Genomic DNA, 19,652 nt, shown 5'->3' with positions numbered 1-19,652 from the left:
TGATTTTATGAAAGCACATTTACGGAAGCAGTTTTATAAAAGCATTTTTACAAACGTAATTTTACACGAAAGCACATTTACAAAATAACTTACGGAAGTACTTTTACGAAAGCACTTTTATAAAAGCATTATTGCGAAATCACTTTTATGAAAGTACTTTTATAAAAGCACTTATAAAAGTACATTTATGAAATAATTTTTACAAAAGCACTTCTATGAAAGTACTTAAGTACTTTTGCAGAAGCACTTATACGAAAGTACTTTTACAAAAGCACTTCTATGAAAGTACTTTTATAAAAGCACTTCTATGAAAGTACTTTTATAAAAGTGCTTTTTCAATGCCAAAAGGGGATATTTTTGTAATTTTTAGATTTCTTCATTTTAATATATTTTTGTAATTTTTATATGTTCTATTTTTTATATATAATTTTTGATATTTCATTTGGTTTGGATTGGATCCAATCCAATCAATTTACATTTTAATGGATTGGATTGGATTTTATTTGTATTAGATTTGGACCGAATTGGATCCAATCCATTTATAAATGGACTCATTGGACCGGAGATGCTTAAGTTTTTTTTTTATTTTTAGGATCAGATCCGAACTCCGTAAGAAAATAAAAATCTATACTATAATAGAATAGGTTGGTTCAATGGTTTGTTGAAAATTTATCAAACCACAATTTACCGGTTTGGTCTAGATATCTCTCCGTTCCCGCAACCTGAAAGAGTGAAAGCTGAAAACCTGAAGGGATTGTGCCGGAGTCCCGACTCCCGAGTCCGTATCTGCTTGTAACAAACAGCGCGAGGCACGTCATTGTAAATTATAATGTTGCAGTATCTGGCACCACGGCGCTCTAGTCTTTGAATTTCATGGCGCTCTACTCTTTAAATTTCTACACTCCCCCTCTCGTCTCCCTTTCTCCAGTCTCCCTCACCAAAAGCAGATGTTCTGGCGTTCTTGTTAATCTACCAAATCTCTCTCTTCTCCTGCATACTCATTCTCCAAACTTGTCCTCATCTTGCTTTCGAAAACCCATCCCCGCAAAGATTTCCATAGAACTCCTCAGAGCAACAGCGCAGCAGAAATACGTGTATCCCGACCCAATTCCGGAATTTGCCGAAGCTGTGAGTCTCTCTCCCTCTCTCTCGATTTCCCATTTCTTCGATTGTTCATTTAGTGATAATTTTCTTCCTTTTGAGTCCGTTTTTTTTTTTTCCTTCTATATCTGGAGTCACCCCCAGCACACCAACCAGACATGAAAGTGTATTTTAACGGGGTTATGGTTTCACAGGAAACTCAGAAGTTCAGGGATCAGCTTCTGAAGAAGCTACTCAAGGACAAGGCCACCTTTGGAGATGACCTTCACACGGTTGTAGATGTCTGTGTGGAGGTAATGCTTCCAGACTTTATCGAGTTATGTTCTTCACGGTTCCTGTTGTAAAGACGTTCTCCAGTTAAGAAAATAGTATTTTCCAAGAATAGCCGCTTTTTGCTTTGATTTTTCTACTGCGAAGCTGGGAGGGTCTAACCATATTCTACCTAGGCTAATTCAATCTCTTATGCTTTCATAAACTCTGTTTTTTCTGTTGAACTTCTGCGTATCAAGTATAATGCATGATTTGCTTAATTTTGTAAGTATAGTTGATTCTCTTGGTTTATTTTTTGAATTTCCCTGACCTATCTGGTTTATGTCCTGCCATCACCTCCCAAAATACTAATCCATGCATTTAAGTTGGGAATATCCCTTAGTAAACAGTTAATGGGTGTGAATTCACTTCGGAGAAAAACTGATTGGTTAGACTCTGAGCATATTAGCGGGCATATTAATCCCAATTCCCAAATTAAAAGATGGTGCTATTTTCTTTTTCTCTGTAGAATGTTATTTAGCCAGCTAAATTGATGGGAATCTATCTCCTCACAAAATACTAGTTAATGCATTTATATTGCGTTAAAGGGCCCTTATAAAAGGTAGGAAATGGGCTTTATTGGCTTGCCAGAAAAGCTGATTTGTTAGTCTTGTCTTGGAACATCTTAACAATAGAATGCTTGCAAACCTAGACACTTGACCTAAAAGCTCCCTAGTAATGGCTATGTACCTTTCCTTCAGTGTGACTATCTGATATCATACATTTCAGAATAGGAATTTGGCATATCAAACAATCTCTTTGTGTGCATTGTTGTGCACATTATGGTATCCATAAGAGATACATAATCAAACTTTATGAAAGATTATGACACGAATCTTCTTTTTGTGATCTTGAATATGTCTTAAGAATATGTTAAAGACACTAAAAGAGGTTATTATTTATTCTGGCAGCAAAAGTTCTAACTTACTCTATGGGAATACAAAACTAAACTAGGGGAGCAAGAGTGTGAAGATTGATGCAAGCTGAGAGTTCTAAAAGTAGCTTCAGTTCTGCCTTTTTTTTCCTTTTATATCTTGAATATATCTTAAAAATATAAAAAAAAGTCTGATCAAGATGGACTACTGCTAAAGAAATTATGATTTCCTCATGACTATCTAGATGGCAATTTCCTTTTGTTCTTACTTTTGAGAAGTTAGGAAGATCGTGCTGTATGGTGTCTTGTTATATATGGGTAATATTGCACTCTTGTAGAAAGTACAGATGAATTTTAATTTGTCACCGGAAAATCCATAGAATGGACTTGCAATATAACTGAAGGTTTAAACTAAATCCCCATCAGAACAGAACTGCAATTTCTGCAACATCCGTAGTTGTTAGCAAGATACCTTGGGGCTACCTTGTGCATTGCCTAAGCGCTTTTATGGGAGATGGATTGAATTTGTATAAAATAAAGTTCAAAAGCTGACCCATAAGTTCAAAACATTGGGTCATTGACTGAAGATTTGGTGATTCAACAATCTTGATGTTGAATAAATCTGTTCTCTTTAGGATTTGGTCCTAGGAGTTTAGTCAGATTCTGTTTAAACCTTTTGTTTAAAATTTGCTTGATATAAGATTAAGAGCTCATACAAAACCAGCTGACATTGTTGTAGTTGATGTTACAATTGTGGGTGGATAGAGAAAATAAAGACTCAAATTGGACAAGCTAACGTTATAAACTTGAATTTTATGGAATTAGAGGACAGGCTAATTGATCCCTCTTCCTTATAGATGAAAACTGAAATAATTACAATAAGGCCTCTGGTCTCATGCATAGTGTCATAGGTATGATCAGTCTTGCCTGAGTGTTTTAAAAGTGCAAGGGGCAATTTGTGCTTGAGGCGCACACCTTTTTGAAGCAAGGCGGAGAAATAAAAAAAAATGCTAAAAAAATAAAGAAATATCAGAAAATTCAAAAAACTGCCAAAAAAATAAAAAATATTAAACATAACATTAATAAAAATATATAAGCTTAAAAATTTTAAAATAAATGTTTTAAAAAACCTATTATCTAAAATTAGAATACATAAACATAACATGTAGAACGTATTCAAGCGAAAATTTAAAAATAAATCAAACATATAAAGCACTTTCAAGCATGTAAAACCCACAATCTCTTTTTTTCCTCAATTGCATTACTTCAAGTAGCTAATGTGATGCAAAACATATTGCATTCCTGATTCTACGAGCCACCTTTGTACCATGCCCCTCGAGGCAAGCCCAAACAAGTCCACGTTAGGGTCTTAAAATTTTAATTATCACATAAAAAATAATGATTTTATAATTGCCTTTTAAGAAGACATTTTATTATAACTTTAATTCTCACGCCCCTCGCTTTGCTCACTCTCTGCAACTCCGATAACCCCCAATTTGCTAATGTTGTTCATTCATTCATTCTAATAAAACATCTTCTTAAAGGGCAATTAAAGCTCAAGCCATGGAAACTTCTTTCAACTACATCTCCATGATAAAATTTAGACCTGTTTGTCTCCTTAAGCTCAAACTCATATGTCAAAGGATTTCCACTTGATAGGGAGGTACTACTTAGTTTTTTCTTTTTTAATATCCTTGTACTACTTGGTTTCTTTGCCTTTGAGTAGATGGGATATACCCGTTGATGTTGTAATGGAAGTATAGGATTGCATTGATTTCGTGCAAGACAGTGGATCAAACGGAGTGCAAATTCCTTTGTAGATGCATTAGCCAAACAATGGAGTTTGATTGATCAATTATATGAAAAACACACATGCACACATATTTTGGAAAATAGTTTTTCTCTTACTAAAACCAATTTTCAACCTGTCCCAAATTGGAAAATTACTAAAATTGTTTTGAGTTTTTAAATTGGAGCTTATTTACACTCCTTGGAAATATAGAGGAGAGTATGGAGGCTTGCTACCATGCAACGCGCATGCACTCATGTGAGCGTGTGTGTGTGGTGTAATGAGGTGCACTTTGCTTGCCGTTGAAACATCAACAGTTATGATTTGATCGGGTGTGATCAAGGGGCACTATTCAAAGTTAACAGTCATTAACTGTTAACTGCCTTTTTAATAGTCACAAGGTTTGAAATTGTGACTGTTCAGGGTGCCTTTTTCTGAACCAATACCTTCCTCTGCACCATGACTCTCTAGAAATTATTTAAGGAGCGTGAATCAAACAATTGAACATAAATTTTTCGAAATCACTCTTGTCTCTCTTAGTTTGATCTGCTATTGTCTCACAAAAGGTTTCTTCGGAGACTCTTCAACTTTGCTGGTTGCAGATTCTCGCCCAAGGTTCTGTTGTATCCTGGGAACAGATTTTCCTGTAACCCAAAAGCAAACTCAGTGGAACTGAGTGGGGGCAAATAACGTTCTAAAGACAGTGTCTTCAGACACGCCTTAGAGCTTCTCCCCCAAGTTTTAGTGGCTCCAATTTTCCAACAAATTTCCAACAATTTAGTGACCCCAATTTTCCAACAATTATTACCTCCCCCAAGTTTTAGTGTCTTCAGACACGCCTTAGAGAGTTTACCCCTTCCATAGGAGGCTGTAATTGTTGTACTTTATTTCATTAATAAAATTTCTGTTACTGATAAAAAAGTCATAGTTGCAGAATCTGAATATATTTATTATCAAGACACTTCCCATTATCACTAATGTTGTCCTATAATATTCCACAACAAAATATGTTTTTCTTGAGAATTTTATGGGCCACATTCATGGAATGCCATATGTCTTGTACATTTACAAAGTGTCAAAAGCCCAGAGTTGTATTCATTGTTCTTTTTTTTTTTTAATTTGTAATTTACTATCAAGACACTTCCCATTGTTTTTTTTAGTTTTCTTCATAAATCCATTGTTAATTATTGCAGCTGTTTTCTCATACCTCTTATTGCCATTCCAAAAGACATTGACGTTGATATAATAAGAACAATGAAGGTAATAAAGGGACTTAGCTTGTTTTCTGAGAGGTAGTTGCTTATTGTACCTTCCTTTAAGCTAGAATTTGGAAAAATATGTTCCCAAAGGAGTTACAAGGGCATTAGGCAACCTTCAATATGTGTACCCTCATGCAAACCTCATCAATTAATGGGTCAATTTTGAATCTTCGGTGCTTCATTCTCATGCCAATTACATTGTTAAAAGTGTTGGTGCAACTGAGTGGGGTGGTAAAAAATGGATGCAGCTTGATGGGGTGGGACAAGGACACATGAAAGTCAACAAATTGATAGTTTTTTGATCGGATAGGTTTTTGACATGACATAAAGTTGATGTTTTAAAATCCAATTGGTGTGGTAAGTAGTCCAATCCATTGGATTGATAGGATCCTAGGTCAACTTATGTACGTCATTGCCCACTGCATAAAATTAGCCTAAAAAGGTAAGATCCAGTTAAGCATTTTAAAAAGGCTTTCACCAACCACTCATTTGGTGAATTTCAATGAAGTGTATCAAGTGGCATCTTGAGATAGAGACCCAGCCAAGATTATTGGAATAAACTGAACCAAGTGACTAGGGGTGGATTTGAGCTGAGCCGAGTCGAGTCGAGCCGAGCCGAATAGTTAGCTATTCGAGCTCGGCTCGCCAAGGTAGTACAAGGCTCAAGCTCGAGCTCGATTCGAGCTAGGACCTTGAGCTCGAGCTTAGCTCGAGTCAAAAGCTCGTAAGCTCAAGCTTGACTTGAGAAAAGTGTTTTATAAAAATAAAAAAATTACATATAAAAATATTTTTTTATTTGATATTTAAAAAATTAAGAATTATAATAATTAGTTATTATTATATATAAAAATAAAAATATTATATATATATATATTATTATTATTATTATATGTATGCATGCATGTATGTATGTATGTAGCTATTCAAGCTCGGCTCGCGAGCCTCACGAGCTGAGCTTTATTAGGCTTGTGCTCGGCTCAAAGCTCGATTGAAACCGAGCCAAGCCGAGCTCGAGTAGCTCATGAAGAGCTCGGTTCGTGGCCACCCCTACAAGTGACATATGGTGAGTGGCTGGAACCTCAGGTGTGCTTTCATAGCTCTGCCACATGGAGTTGTAGACTGCATCCATCTTTGCACATAGACTATACCTTGTAATACTCCAAATTGGACTTTTTTTTTTATTAGTAACTGAAAATTTCATTGATAATTAGAAGGATTACATCAAATGAAATAAGAAGAGATAACCTCTCTTATCTCTCCCCAAAATCAGAAAATTACAAGGAATCAATTACAATTGTACTAAAAAAAGATGAGATCTACCTTGTAATACTCCAAATGAATTTGCACATCTTTCACCCATTGAACTTTCATTTCCATATTCTGAATTAATCGTTTAATCTTTTTCTTTTCATTATTGAATATCCAATGGGTCAGTTCTTCTTTTTGCAGCCAATTAACCACCAGCTTTGAATTCCCCTCGATTATCAACTTCGTAATATTTAGAGAGGCTGCTTTTTGGATTCCTTCCACTGCTGCCAATAGGCCCAATACCTCAGTTTGAAGAGAATCGGCAGTGGTTTCAAATATAGAGCCACCACCCTTCCTCCATTGTCTCTTAAAACTCCTATTCTAGAAGTACCTGGATCGCCTAAGAAACTCCCATCAAAGTTTGATTTGATGAAACTTCTTTTTGGAGGGATCCAGTTGACTGTAGATGTTGTAAACACAGGTGCAGATTCAGCCACCTCCTTCCAATTAAGCATAAACATAATGTCATCAACTGAGAATGAAGAAAAAAGATCCATTGTCCTCACCCAATGAGCAATCTTGATCATGATGATGTCTATGTTATCAGCTTTGCTCCTTTCTTTCTCAGTAAATACACTAGAATTCCTTTCCCCCATACACTAGAATCTCTCTCCCCCCATCTCCACAACACCCTACCCCTCTGGTGAGATACTGCTCACCTCGGAAGCCCCTTCGAGGGTGGCTTTACCTCCTGAAACAGAAATGGAGAGGAAGAAGAGAAGGGAAGGTAGGAAAAGAGGGACTCAGCGAGAGAAAAACAGGGGATATTCATTCACCTTTCATTATAAGAGTATGGCCTTATATAGCTGGCCTACAGGTGTAATCATAGAGGGAATATCCTCTGATTTGCAGGATAACTAACTCTGGAAAATATCATGGAGGGAATATCTTTTGGCGGCAGGCGGCAGAATAACCAACTCTGTGTGTAACTAATTCTGGGGCTCCGTTGCCTGTCCTTTCTGCCTCCTTGAGAACTGCTGATGGGTAGTGGCCTGTTCCACTCCCTTTGTTGGGTTTGGGGAAGGTATTTGGGTCCCAACAATTCCTCCCTCCTTAGCATTGATCTTGCCCTCAAGGTCTAGGTTCGGGAACCTCTCATTCAGCCTTAGATAAGGTTCCCAAGTGGCGTCTTCTGGGGGGAGCCCGACCCATTCTACCTTGGCTTCTGGTACAACCTGCCCACCTTGTTGGACCCATCGAAAACCCACAATTTTGATGGGCTCTATGTAAATGTCCCCTTCTTCAGTGAATTGGGGTAAGTTAGATGAGATAGGAGTATGATTTCTCACAACTTTCTTGAGAAGAGAGATGTGAAACACCGAATGAAGCTTCGAGGTAACAGGGAGGTCCAATCTGTAAGCAACAAGGCCCACTCTTTCTAGCAACTTATACGGCCCATAATACCTGGGAGCTAGCTTGTGCCAAGCCTGTCTTACCACTGAGACCCGACGGTAAGGTTGGAGCTTAAGGTAGACAAAATCACCCACTTGAAACTCTAATGGGCGGTGGTGAGAGTCATAGCTGATCTTCATTCGTTGCTGGGCCTTTGTCAAATTGGCCTTGAGCAGTCTAAGGATCTCGTCTCTTTCCAGTAGGCGAGTCTCTACTTCTGCCACCTTGGACGACCCATATTCATAGGGTAATATGGGAGGGGGTTCTCTGCCGTATAGGGCCTTGAAGGGTGTCATTCTTGCAGCTGACTGATAAGTTGAGTTGTACCAGTATTCTGCCCACGAAAGCCAGTGGGCCCATTGTCTAGGCTTCTCCCCTATGAAGCATCTAAGGTAGGCTTCTAAGCATCGATTAATGACTTCAGTCTGTCCATCAGTTTGCGGGTGATAGCTGGTGGATGGGTGCAGTTTGGTTCCTTGCAATCGGAAGTACTCCTTCCAGAATGAACTTAGGAAGGCAGGGTCACGGTCCGAGACAATTGGATCTTGGTGTTCCATGCAGTTTTGCCACGTCCCGTATGAAGATGCTTTATAGGCTTCTCCCCTATGAAGCATCTAAGGTAGGCTTCTAAGCATTGATTAATGGCTTCAGTCTGTCCATCAGTTTGCGGGTGATAGCTGGTGGATGGGTGTAGTTGGGTTCCTTGCAATCGGAAGTACTCTTTCCAAAATGAACTTACGAAGGCAGGGTTATGGTCCGAGACAATGGATCTTGGTGTTCCATGCAGTTTTGCCACGTCCCGTATGAAGATGTCGGCCACCATTGCTACAGTGTAAGGGTGAGGCAAAGCAGAGAAATGGCTATACTTGGTGAGATGGTAAACCACTACCATGATGACCTCTTTCCCTGCAGAACGAGGAAGTCCAGTGATGAAATCCATGGAGAGGTTTTCCCACACTTGCTTTGGAATCTTGAGGGGTTATAGAAGGCCTGCGAGTGATTGTGAGGGGTATTTCTGTTGTTGGCAAGTTTGGCATTCAGATACATAGTGCAATACATCCTTGCGCATTCCTACCCAATGGTAGTGGCTGCTGAGTCTTTTTAGGGTCCGTAGCACCCCTGAATGTCCTCCCAACGCGGAATCATGAAACAACCTTAGCAGTTCGGTTTTGTGGGTGGAATTTGGAGCAACCACAAACCTGCCCTTGAAGAAAAGATCAGGTCCCACAATTTGGTAACCCGGAACCTGAGAAGGGTCACGTTTCCACTTTTCCCTGATGTCTTGCAGCTGCGGATCAGATCTGGCTTCTTGCCGTATTGCTTCAAACAAGGGAAAACTGGGATGAGAGCAGGTTAGTTGGGCCAGCTCTTCTACCCGTGATAAGGCATCAACTACTTTGTTGGCAGGCCTAGGTTTATACTCGATGTGGTAGTCGAATCCCATTAGTTTACTAAGCCATTTTTGCTGCTCCGGGGTGTGCACCCTTTGTTCTGCTATGTACTTCAAACTTCGTTGGTCTGTCCTTATGATAAATTGGCGTCCCAATAGGTATGTACGCCATTTCTGTACTGCCATTACCACGGCCATCAATTCCTTGACATAGGTGGACTGATTTTGGTGAGCTGTTGAGAGAGCCTTGCTGAAATAAGCAATGGGTTGCCCCTTCTGCATCAGGACGGCCCCCACTCTGACACCCGATGCATCACACTCTATCTCAAAGGGCTGAGAGAAATCCGGAAGAGTGAGGACTGGAAGGCTAGAAACTGCTCCAAAAGAATCCTTCTTTAACAGGCGCGTTAGAGGGGCGACCACAAGCCCATACCCCTTAATGAAGCGCCTATAATAACCAGTAAGCCCAAGAAAGCCCCTAAGAGCCTTTACAGTAGTGGGCTTGGGCCATTTTCGGATGGCATCTATCTTTTCTAGGTCTGCCATGACCCGCCCTGCAGCAACCACATGGCCTAAGTACCGAATCTGTCTTTGTCCAAAGGAACACTTTGTCAATTTGGCATGCAACTGGTGCTCTCTCAGAATTGTGAGGGTAAGTTTCAAATGTTTCATATGGGTGCCCCAATCCTTGCTGTAAACCAAAATGTCATTGAAAAATACCAGAATAAATTGCCTTAGGAATGGCTTGAAGATGTCATTCATGAGGGTCTGAAAGGTGGAGGGGGCGTTGGTAAGACCAAACGACATAACCAGAAACTCATAATGGCCATCGTGGGTCCTAAAGGCTGTCTTGTGGATATCAGCTTGGTGAACCCGGATCTGATGATACCCAGACCGCAGGTCTAGTTTGGAGAACACTTGTGCTTCCCCTAACTCGTCCAGCAGTTCCTCAATGAGGGGTATCGAGAACTTGTCCTTCACTGTAATCTGATTCAGGGCCCGGTAATCTATGCAAAAATGCCAACTACCATCCTTCTTCTTCACTAGGAGTACGGGGGATGAAAACGGGCTGGTGCTGGTCTGTATATGCCCCTTGTCTAGTAGCTCTTTTACTGCCTTCTCAATTTCCAACTTTTGGAAATAAGGGTATCTAAATTGGCCTCACATTGGCTGGTTTGGAATCTGGTAAGAGAGGTATCTGATGGTCATGGGCCCGGGGTGGAGGTAACTGGTTCGGTTCCTTGAATATGTCACCAAACTGATCAAGTATCGATCTTAGGGCCTTGTGTTGGGCTTCCGTGGGTTGGTCACAATCCTGATTGTTTAAAATTGGAACTGTGGGCCGAATGCCTAAGTGCATAAACAATGGCTGTCCAACATCCTTGGAGGCCTGTATTATAGAGGCTAAAGTATCACCTCGGGGACTAGGGGGCCACACCCCTTGTAAATGGAAGGTTTGTCCATCTTACCATTGTCATTTTGGCCCAGTCACATAGTGCAGGACCTAGGCCACGTAACCAATGGATTCCCAAAATAATATCAGCCCCCGAGAATTCCAATGGGTGGAGATTTACCACGAAATTATGACCCTGTATGAGGATCTTTTCCTTCTTACATACTCCATCACATAACATTCGATTCCCATTAGCCACATGGATCGAAAAGAGAGGAGTGGGGTGTATAGTCATACCTAGTTGCTTTGCCAAACAACAAGTGATGAAGTTCAAAGTAGAGCCACTGTCAATCAAAACCATCACAGATCGGCCAACCAATCTTCCTTCTACTCGCATGGACTGAAGAGGGTTGAGGCCCATGAGAGCGTGTAGGGAGATCTCGGCTCCGACAGGTTCTGGTTCGCCTGATATCAGCTCACAGTCTTCGATGTGCTTTGGTTCTGTCCCCTCCGGTTCTTCCTCTGTTTGAAAGAGTAACACTCGCTAGACCCGGCACTTATGGCCCGGCCCAAACTTGTCATCACAGTTGTAACAGAGGCCCTTCTCGCGTCGGGCCTGCATCTCAGCCCACGAGAGGCGCTTGAAAGGAACAGTGGGCTTGGGCAAAATGGGCTTCTGAGAATCCCCAATTTGTTTCAGGGGTTGCTGTTCGGCTCGCTGGGGAGCCCTCACATTCGGGTAGGATGGCTTGCTGGTCCTGCGCATGCTATCAATCTTCTCTTCTTGCAGGCGAGCCATACCCACCGCCCCATGACTGTCGCTGGTCGAAGAGCTCTCGCTTCCAGGCGGATGTCTTCTCTGAGACCTCCCACAAAACACCCTGCCAAGGCCTTCTTCGGCCATCCATGTACCCTGGTTGCCATTCTTTCGAACTCGAGCTGGTAGTCTGCTACTGTCCCGGTCTGTTTTAGTTGAGTGAGGAGTTAGTTGTAATCCACGAATGCCGTCGGCCCAAAACAGATGCACAGAGCTTCAGTGAACTTCGCCCAAGTTACCTGAGGACGGGTTTGTCGATACCACTGGAGCCAGAGAATAACGCCTCCTTCTAGGTGAATGGAGGTGATGGCGACGTGCTGGTGTGCAGGGGTTTCATGATACTCGAAGAATCTCTCTGCTCTGAAGATCCAAGGAATGGGATCTCCACCGAAATAGTTGGGAAATTTGATTTTAGTAACCTTTCCGGCGGGGTAACCCCCAGTTCCCTAGCTACCAGAAACAGAGGCGTCGGCCCCTGTTGGATGACTGGTTTTGCTGGATTGTTGTTGGGAGGCGAGGTTAGAGATGACCACCTTGAGATCCTTGAGTTCGTTTAGTACCTGGTGGAACCCAATCTCAAGTTGGTCGACTCTATCTTCCATGGTAGAGGATCTTGTCTGCGGCATAGCTGGTCTGCAACCTTGCTCTGATACCAACTTGGTGAGATACCACTCACCTCGGAAGCCCCTTCGGGAGTGTCTTAACCTCTTGAAATAGAAATGGAGAGGAAGAAGAGAAGGGAAGGTAGGAAAAGAGGGACTCAGTGAGAGAAAAATAGGGAATATTCATTCAACTTTCATTGTAAGAGTATGGCCTTATATAGCTGGCCTATAGGTGTAATCATAGAGGGAATATCCTTTGATTTGCAGGATAACTAACTCTGGAAAATATCATGGAGGGAATATCTTCTGGCGGAAGGCGGCAGAATAACCAACTCTGTGTGTAACTAATTCTGGGGCTCTGTTGCCTGTCCTTTCTGCCTCCTTGAGAACTGCTGATGGGTAGTGGCTTGCTCCACTCCCTTTGTTGGGTTCGGGGAAGGTATTTGGGTCCCAACACCCTATTTTTTGGCAAGATGAAAGGAGAAGATGAAGAAAGTAATTCTTGCAAATCATTCGGGGGAGTCCACCTACACCCAAACAAGGAAGAAAACTAATCCCAAATGCAAGATGCAAAAGGACAGGAGATTAATAAGTGGTGGCAATCTCACCGTTGGCTCTAAATAACACACACCATTGTGGAGGTAGGCACATGTTTGCTCTCCTTCTTTGAAGCACGTCACAGGTATTAATTTCCCCCCCAAAAAAACTTCCCAACACAAGGCCCCAACTCTAGAAGGAATGGGATGGCACCAAATCTCTTTAACTGAAAAGGACAAACCGACAATGGGCAATGAATGAGACAATGCTTTGAAAAATGAAGCACAACAAAAGGAGCCAGCTAGGAAGAGGGTCTAAATTTTGTGATCTTGATTCAACTAGTCCACAAAAACCCCAGAAAGAATATTGATGAGTTCAGTCACCCCATTCAAATCACCTTTTCCCCAATCCCCTTCTAAATCCCAAATCCCAATCCAACCCTGAATCCGAATCAAAGTGGGAGAAAAATGAGGAAACATGCTGATTCTTAAAATTCGAAAGAAAATATAGAGAAGGAAATTGATCTTTCAATGGAGAGTCCCCTACCCAAAGATGTTCTTATAATTTGACATGATTCCCATTACAAACCTTATACCCGATATAAAGAAGGAAAGCTAGCAACAATGCATTGGTATCTTTCTAAGGAGAAGCTCATGAATTCCTAGCCAATGTTCCAAAGTCCCATCCATTTGCTGAGAGCCCATGAATAATCTTCACAATCTTTACCCATAGCTTTGTCAGTGCAGTTCGAAATAGAGAAGTTGAACAGATTTTTGTGGTGTCTAAATGAGTCGACCACACCAAGTGAAAGGTATTTATATTAATGAAAAGTAAAAGGACAAATCTGTCCGTAGTATACAAGATGAATAATACATGGTGAAAGAATGAAAAAAATATGTACAATAAGAAGAAAATTTACAATATTAACCCTCACTATCCCTATCTCTACAAGCATTTCCTTTTCTATATGAAGTCTCCATAGACATTTTCCCATCAGAGAAAACTTCTTTCAATATTCTCAATCCTCCTAGATTTTCTCTTGCTGACATGTTCCCCACAAACTCTGTGATCTTTTCTCCCCTCACTGGCTCCCACAAAAAAATCTCTCATCATCTTCTCCAGTTTCAGTCACACTTCCGGGGGCCCTAAAGACTGACAAATAATAAACCAGAAGATTAGCAAGGGTAGCTTTGATTAGAGTAATCCTTCTACCTAAAAAATGTAACTCTTCTCCAGTTGGCAAGTCTCTTAGCAAAACTCTCCACCATCAGGTCCCAAAAACTGACACACCTAGGATTATGACCAAGAGGGAGACCAAGATATATAATTATCATAAGCTTTTCCAAATCTAATTTGCAGATAAAGCCCTTCTTACCCTTCCTTCTCATCTCTTCCACACATTTATTTGCAACTAAGATTTGGTCTATGATTTGCCTATTCTACACAAAAGCCCCTTGGTTAAGGGAGATTAAATGTGGGAGAACTTTCTTAATCCTCAAAGAGAGCATCTTAGCAATGATCTTATATAAGCTATGTACCAAACTGATAGGTTTGAAACCGGAACATGTTTCCCAACCACGGATCTTAATGATATGATGTTTTTTCCTATTTAAATCAATAATTCTGTGATTTAGTGCAGAAAAACTTGAATATGCAGAATATCAAAATAAGTGGGACCAGGAAGATTATAGGTGGATGATCCTGATGTTTTCCTCAAATTCATTGTCACAATTTGGCACAAACTGGCTGCTTCTTGGGAGGAGGAGGAATATATATTCAAACTAGAGTCAGTTATCAAGGCATTATTTGTCCTTATCATCAATGGAGAAAGAAGTATAAATGGATCATATGGTAGATTGGCTGAAGCTGAAATGTGAGAAACCCCTAGGTCATGCCTTTTTTTTTGGGTTTGTCAACTCCATTCAGTGGATACTCTGATTGATGAGTAAAAATTGTAATCTGAAATAAAAGATATGAACAATTGATTTTACCTGTTCTCCTTATCTCAGGACCCAAAGGGAGATATGCCAATATTTCTGGAAGGAGTTGTTTGAGAAATAACCAGAGTGGCAAGGTTTAAAAACATGTTGATACGATAATTTACACAAAGGGTAAGATAAACAGTAATATAGTTTATTCTATTGTCTTTTCATTAGTTGAATTGATATATCTTTTTTTCATGTTTTGATTTTTTTTCTTTGATAAATAATGAAACCATAAAAATATGTATGATGCTCCAAGTTGAGAATGCTGATGGTTTTCCATTCGGTATTATATCAGATAATTTGGACTGTTTAGGTTTTTTTAGAATCATTAAGCATTCGAGGTTATAGTCATGTTCATACAATAGGAGGTGCAACCGAAAGTTGTATTGTTGAAATTTTAGGGTCTTATTTGGATACGAGTGTAGAAGGTTTATGTGGCTGCCTTACTGTAAGCAGCAAAAATATCATTCCTGGTTTTATAAAAGCCAATGAATAATTTGGTATATGATGTCAACAGAAGAGGAAATGGAAAGAGTAAATCCTGAAGCAGAGCCACTGGCACTCTGCCACAGTATAGACACTTATTGGGCTCTCCATGTACAACCAGTTCAAGTATGCTGACTAGTTCTGCTAGTAGGAGTATTTTGAAGATGTACTATTGACACTTAAACATGCACTCATTTATCCAAGAAGAAATTTTTGTGTGGGAAAAAAGGATGTGGAATTGCTTACACCTAATTAGTAGGGAAATTGAGAACTACATGTACAAACTAAAAGACCATTTGGCAACTATATTCATGAGGCAGTGGGAATTTAGAGCACGTAATTTCCCAGTTGGATTGATCTGGGTATACCAACTTGTGAAGCCATAAATGTGTGCCATGGCTTGCAACTTATTATTTGAATTGTTTTCAGTTTCCGAGATTGCAAGATTTCTCAAATCTTGAGAAAGTGTAAAACTATTAACTATAATCTTTTTATCACCTGTTAAACTAGATTATCATGCTTAGATCAAGGCATTTCTTCAACACTGTCCAGTGCAGGTCAGACATGACAGACAGACATAAACACGTAACTTGTCCAAGCTAGATAAGGATGACCCCAAGGGCTTCTGTTCTGCTGGATGTAATGCCCCTGTTTTACTTGGCAAATAGCGGATGAAAAGAGAGTAAAAGAAGAAAAGCATCTCCCTTGGTTTTGTAAAGAGCAGACAGAGACACTTGTGCTAATTGCATCTTACATCTTTGATCAACATCCTCCACCAAAATCACATCTCACATGCCCCACTAAAATCAATTTTTTTAGTCTCAAGTGCACTGAGTGACTCCAAAACTGACGTTGTTCTTCCATTAGCTGCTTTCACTTTTTTGTTGTTTGCTTGGGCAAATAATTCCAAGGTCTTGGATTTGGCATATACTTGTACTGATGCTTTAACCGGTCTATGAGATCTAGTGTTGGTATGTAATACTGTAGAAGTTTGAAGTTTCTACTGCTAACTCTTTACAAAGTCTTCGATTCTATAGATACATCTCTTGATGGTTTGGCTTGGCTTTTACAAGACCCACTCGTTGTGTAAACATGTCATTACTTTCTACTTCCATATACTATCTGCATTTGGGTGTGAAGTGCAGATATTTCGTGATTTCTTGCATAAGGAGTATGGTGGCCCAGGAACCCTCCTTGTGGAACCTTTCACAGACATGTTGGTTGCTCTCAGGGAGAAGAAGCTGCCAGGAGCACCCGTGGCTGCACGAGCAGCTATCTTATGGGCTCAAAACTATGTTGATAAGGACTGGGAGCTATGGAACTGCAAACCACCCAAATGATTGTACAATTTATACTCGTTTCATACATGGTGGAATATAATCAATGCTGTTACAAGTTTGTGAATTCTGCTTTATCAAAGATTCCAAGGGGAGAGAATTATCAACATATGGTAAAGCAAGATCTAATTTCATTCCAGAATAGTAGTGTGATTACAACAGCATTGGGATGCGTGAGCTCTTTTTCTTGGGTATACAAGAGGTGTATTACTTTTGAACCAGTAGGGATGTGGGAGCTGTGTGCTTGGAGGTAGTTTTGGGATCACCTAGCAAGCATACCCACCTCCGTAGACATAACACGCTAATTATTATCCCATGTTTGAGAATACTATCATGATGGACTTGTCTCTGGTTGAGAAGCCCCAATTTCTTTGTTTTTGATCATTCTGACCATTGTAATAGTTGTGGGGGTTTGTTGAAACATCATCAGATACTGGCTTCAGATATGCTCTGTAACGAAGGACGCCATGGTCTTGACCTTGAAGAAGTGGATGGCATCGACATTGTCCTGGGTTGATGTCTTTCATGTCTTGACACCTGAAATATTTTAACATGATTTTACAATTAGCATAGATGAACAGAACCGGGTAGCTTTATTTGTAATCAGTTTTAGCTGATAGCTGATATATTTTTCCATTTTCTGAGGAAACATTTGGCGTTAATACATGCCGTGTGAAGCGAGCAAACATTTCCATTTCCTGAGGAAATCTTGGCGCTAATGCATTATGCATGCGTGTGTAAGAATGAAGAGACCAAACTTCTGAATATATTCCGGTTAATAAAAAGCCCAATTTTCTTCTCAAGAAAATAGCTTAACAAGTACACATTATTTAGGTTTTTGTCCTGGATTATAGGCTTCGGAAGTTTCTTTCTATTTTGTATTAATTCATGCAGCATCTGAGTAGTACGGAAGAGTATCTCGGAAAAAAAAGACAGAGAAAAAGAGAAGGGAAGGGAAATTGCTTGTGCTGTGGTGTTTTGGATCTGTAGAGGCAGAGAGATGTGCAGTGCTGTATGGATTACTTGGTCCTATGAACTCTAAATATGCAAACATTTGGAACACCGGCTAAAATCCCGACTGAGGGTTGCCAATAATGGAAAAATGAGTTTCACCTGGTTCGTTTTCTCTAAATCAGGCATTCTTCCTTGTACTTCACTTCCTGAAGTCTGCTTGTCAGTCATTCTTAGTGGTCTTTCAATGGATTCGGCTTGAATCTTCTTCATCTTTGCATGTTTCTTTGCCCAGAGTCCTTTCATGACCTCTGCAACAAATAAAAAAGAAGAGAGCAAAGGAATTAAACACTAAATTCAACATTTAGAAATGACAGAGAGAGAATGATAGAAGGAGGCCAACCGCCAAACCTTGAGAGGTGATGAGACGATAGGCTTGGCCAAGAACAAGAGTATCAGCTGGGCGGAGCACCTTGATACGCGTTATTCGAACAGCGTCCTGACGTTTGTCCTCCTCTGGGAGACATAAAGCGATAATAAGAGCAACATAGTAACCTGGGTTCAATCTCATGATCTCGCTTGCAGTAACAGGCCAATATAACTTCTCCACTCTCCCACCTGGGTGCTGTATTACCAATGTTGCTGCATCTATAGCCTGGCAATTCCCCATCTCTCTGTCTCTCTTCTCTCACTGACTCAAAAGAAGAAAGAAAAAGAACAATAACACCAAGAAAAAGAAGTCTGAGTTGTAAGATTGAAAAGCAACAGTATTATTTGTTAATTTGGGTAGCAGGAGGTGGTCAGCATCCAGCACATATAATCTGATAATTGGTGTTGATGGTTCATGGCTGTATGCAACAGACAATGCCGACCTCCCTTCCCAATTAAAAGCCCAAACTTCAAATAAACCAAAAATTTGATCACTCTTACTGTGGTAGAGAGTAGTATGGTTATCACTTTCTAATTACTAGCGTTGATGAGTCTTTAAATGCTCATCCTCATTCCTCAACCAAGTAGAAAGTTGAAACAAACAAAACTACCCCACCCATATACAATTGCACCATAAACGATGGGTGATGGCTGATGGGCAACAGCATCCCTTGGATATTGCTATGCTCGCCACGCGTCATCATTCCGTAACCACTGATATTGGACGGCATCGGCATGTTAATGACTTATGAGAGAGAGAGAGACCCTCGTTGCCTATCGATGCGTCAGAGATTCCATAATAAAACCATGACGGTAGCTCTGCTCTGGTGGGTCCCGTCTCACACGCACATTTGACACTCCCCCCACACCTTATCTTCATCTCTCTCTCTCTCTCTCTCGTTAGCGCAGTGCGTTTATCGCGTGAGTCGTATGGCGTTCCGCACTGCGCTTAGTTGCATTCTGTGTGCTGCGTGTATGCGACCGTTAAAACTTAAAAGGGTTGAAATTGTAAAGCTACGCTCTGTTAAAGATTTTAATTATTCCCTTCTCCCCTTCCTTTCTTTTCTTTTATTTATTTTTTCCTCATCTTTTTAAATTGTTGCATACGTACGAGGAATAGTCTGGTGTTCCTGTCCTATTTGTATGTTTGTATTTGATATGAAGTCCCTCTTCTCTTTACTCAGTTTACTGTGTCTGTGTGAGGATGAATGGTATATGAACAACCCATAAAATAAATTGCGACATAATTAGGTCCCACCATTTCGGATTCCAATCTGGCGTTGTTAGATAAAAAGTGCTCCATCCTGTGATGGACTACTCATCGAATCGAAATTCTCATATCACCAGACTGACCAGAGCGAGAGGGCCCCATAACCTTTAGACCTGCCCTGCCCCGCCCCACCGTATCGTCCTTGTAAATTGTAATCTCCAGAGAATCCTTTGTCGTTTTTCTATAGATTCCCACTATATGTTTCGTATACGGTTTTATACACCTTACATTTTTTCCCTGCTCGTTAATTAATAATTAATTAATCGCTGGTCGAAATTTAATATTTAAAACAAATCTCTAAAGACCTCTTGCTTCCAGAACTTTAATTAAATTAAATTGTTACCAAACAAAACAACCAATATCTTATCAATTAATTTTTAAACCACAAGCGCCGGGATTTCTTTCTTTCTTTCTTTCTATTTT

General features: G+C 40.3%; 2 protein-coding genes across 6 annotated transcripts; one reads left to right on the top strand and one right to left on the bottom strand.

Moving 5' to 3' along the window:
• Positions 1-647: 647 nt before the first annotated feature.
• On the top strand, positions 648-17,286 carry LOC148862923 (protein PLASTID REDOX INSENSITIVE 2, chloroplastic-like). Of its 5 annotated transcripts, none has more exons than XR_016109392.1 (4): positions 672-1,128; positions 1,296-1,394; positions 14,781-14,882; positions 15,795-17,286. XR_016109392.1 is itself a non-coding variant. In XM_088975719.1 (3 exons), the coding sequence occupies exons 1-3, from the start codon at positions 874-876 to the stop codon at positions 16,580-16,582; spliced, it is 549 nt and encodes a 182-aa protein (XP_088831845.1). In that variant the 5' UTR covers positions 648-873; the 3' UTR covers positions 16,583-17,286. The 5 variants fall into 5 exon arrangements, 1 of the variants encoding a protein (XP_088831845.1); XR_016109391.1 differs by having other exon boundaries at positions 712-1,128; positions 16,388-17,286; XR_016109394.1 differs by having other exon boundaries at positions 712-1,128; positions 16,474-16,688.
• LOC148862922 (uncharacterized) lies at positions 16,689-18,735 on the bottom strand. Its single transcript, XM_088975720.1, has 3 exons — positions 17,942-18,735; positions 17,693-17,841; positions 16,689-17,116 (listed from the first exon to the last, which is right to left on the bottom strand). Exons 1-3 carry the CDS (start codon positions 18,198-18,200, stop codon positions 17,006-17,008), a joined length of 519 nt encoding a protein of 172 aa, XP_088831846.1. The 5' UTR covers positions 18,201-18,735; the 3' UTR covers positions 16,689-17,005.
• Between the last annotated feature and the right edge of the window lie 917 nt (positions 18,736-19,652).

The sequence above is a fragment of the Nelumbo lutea genome, chromosome 3, assembly GCF_056320005.1.
Source record: "Nelumbo lutea isolate HS-2025 chromosome 3, American lotus-T2T, whole genome shotgun sequence".
NCBI classification, from domain to species: Eukaryota; Viridiplantae; Streptophyta; class Magnoliopsida; order Proteales; family Nelumbonaceae; genus Nelumbo; species Nelumbo lutea.
The sequence above is the reverse complement of the archived record's forward strand: the minus strand, read 5'-3'. Positions and strand labels throughout refer to the sequence as shown.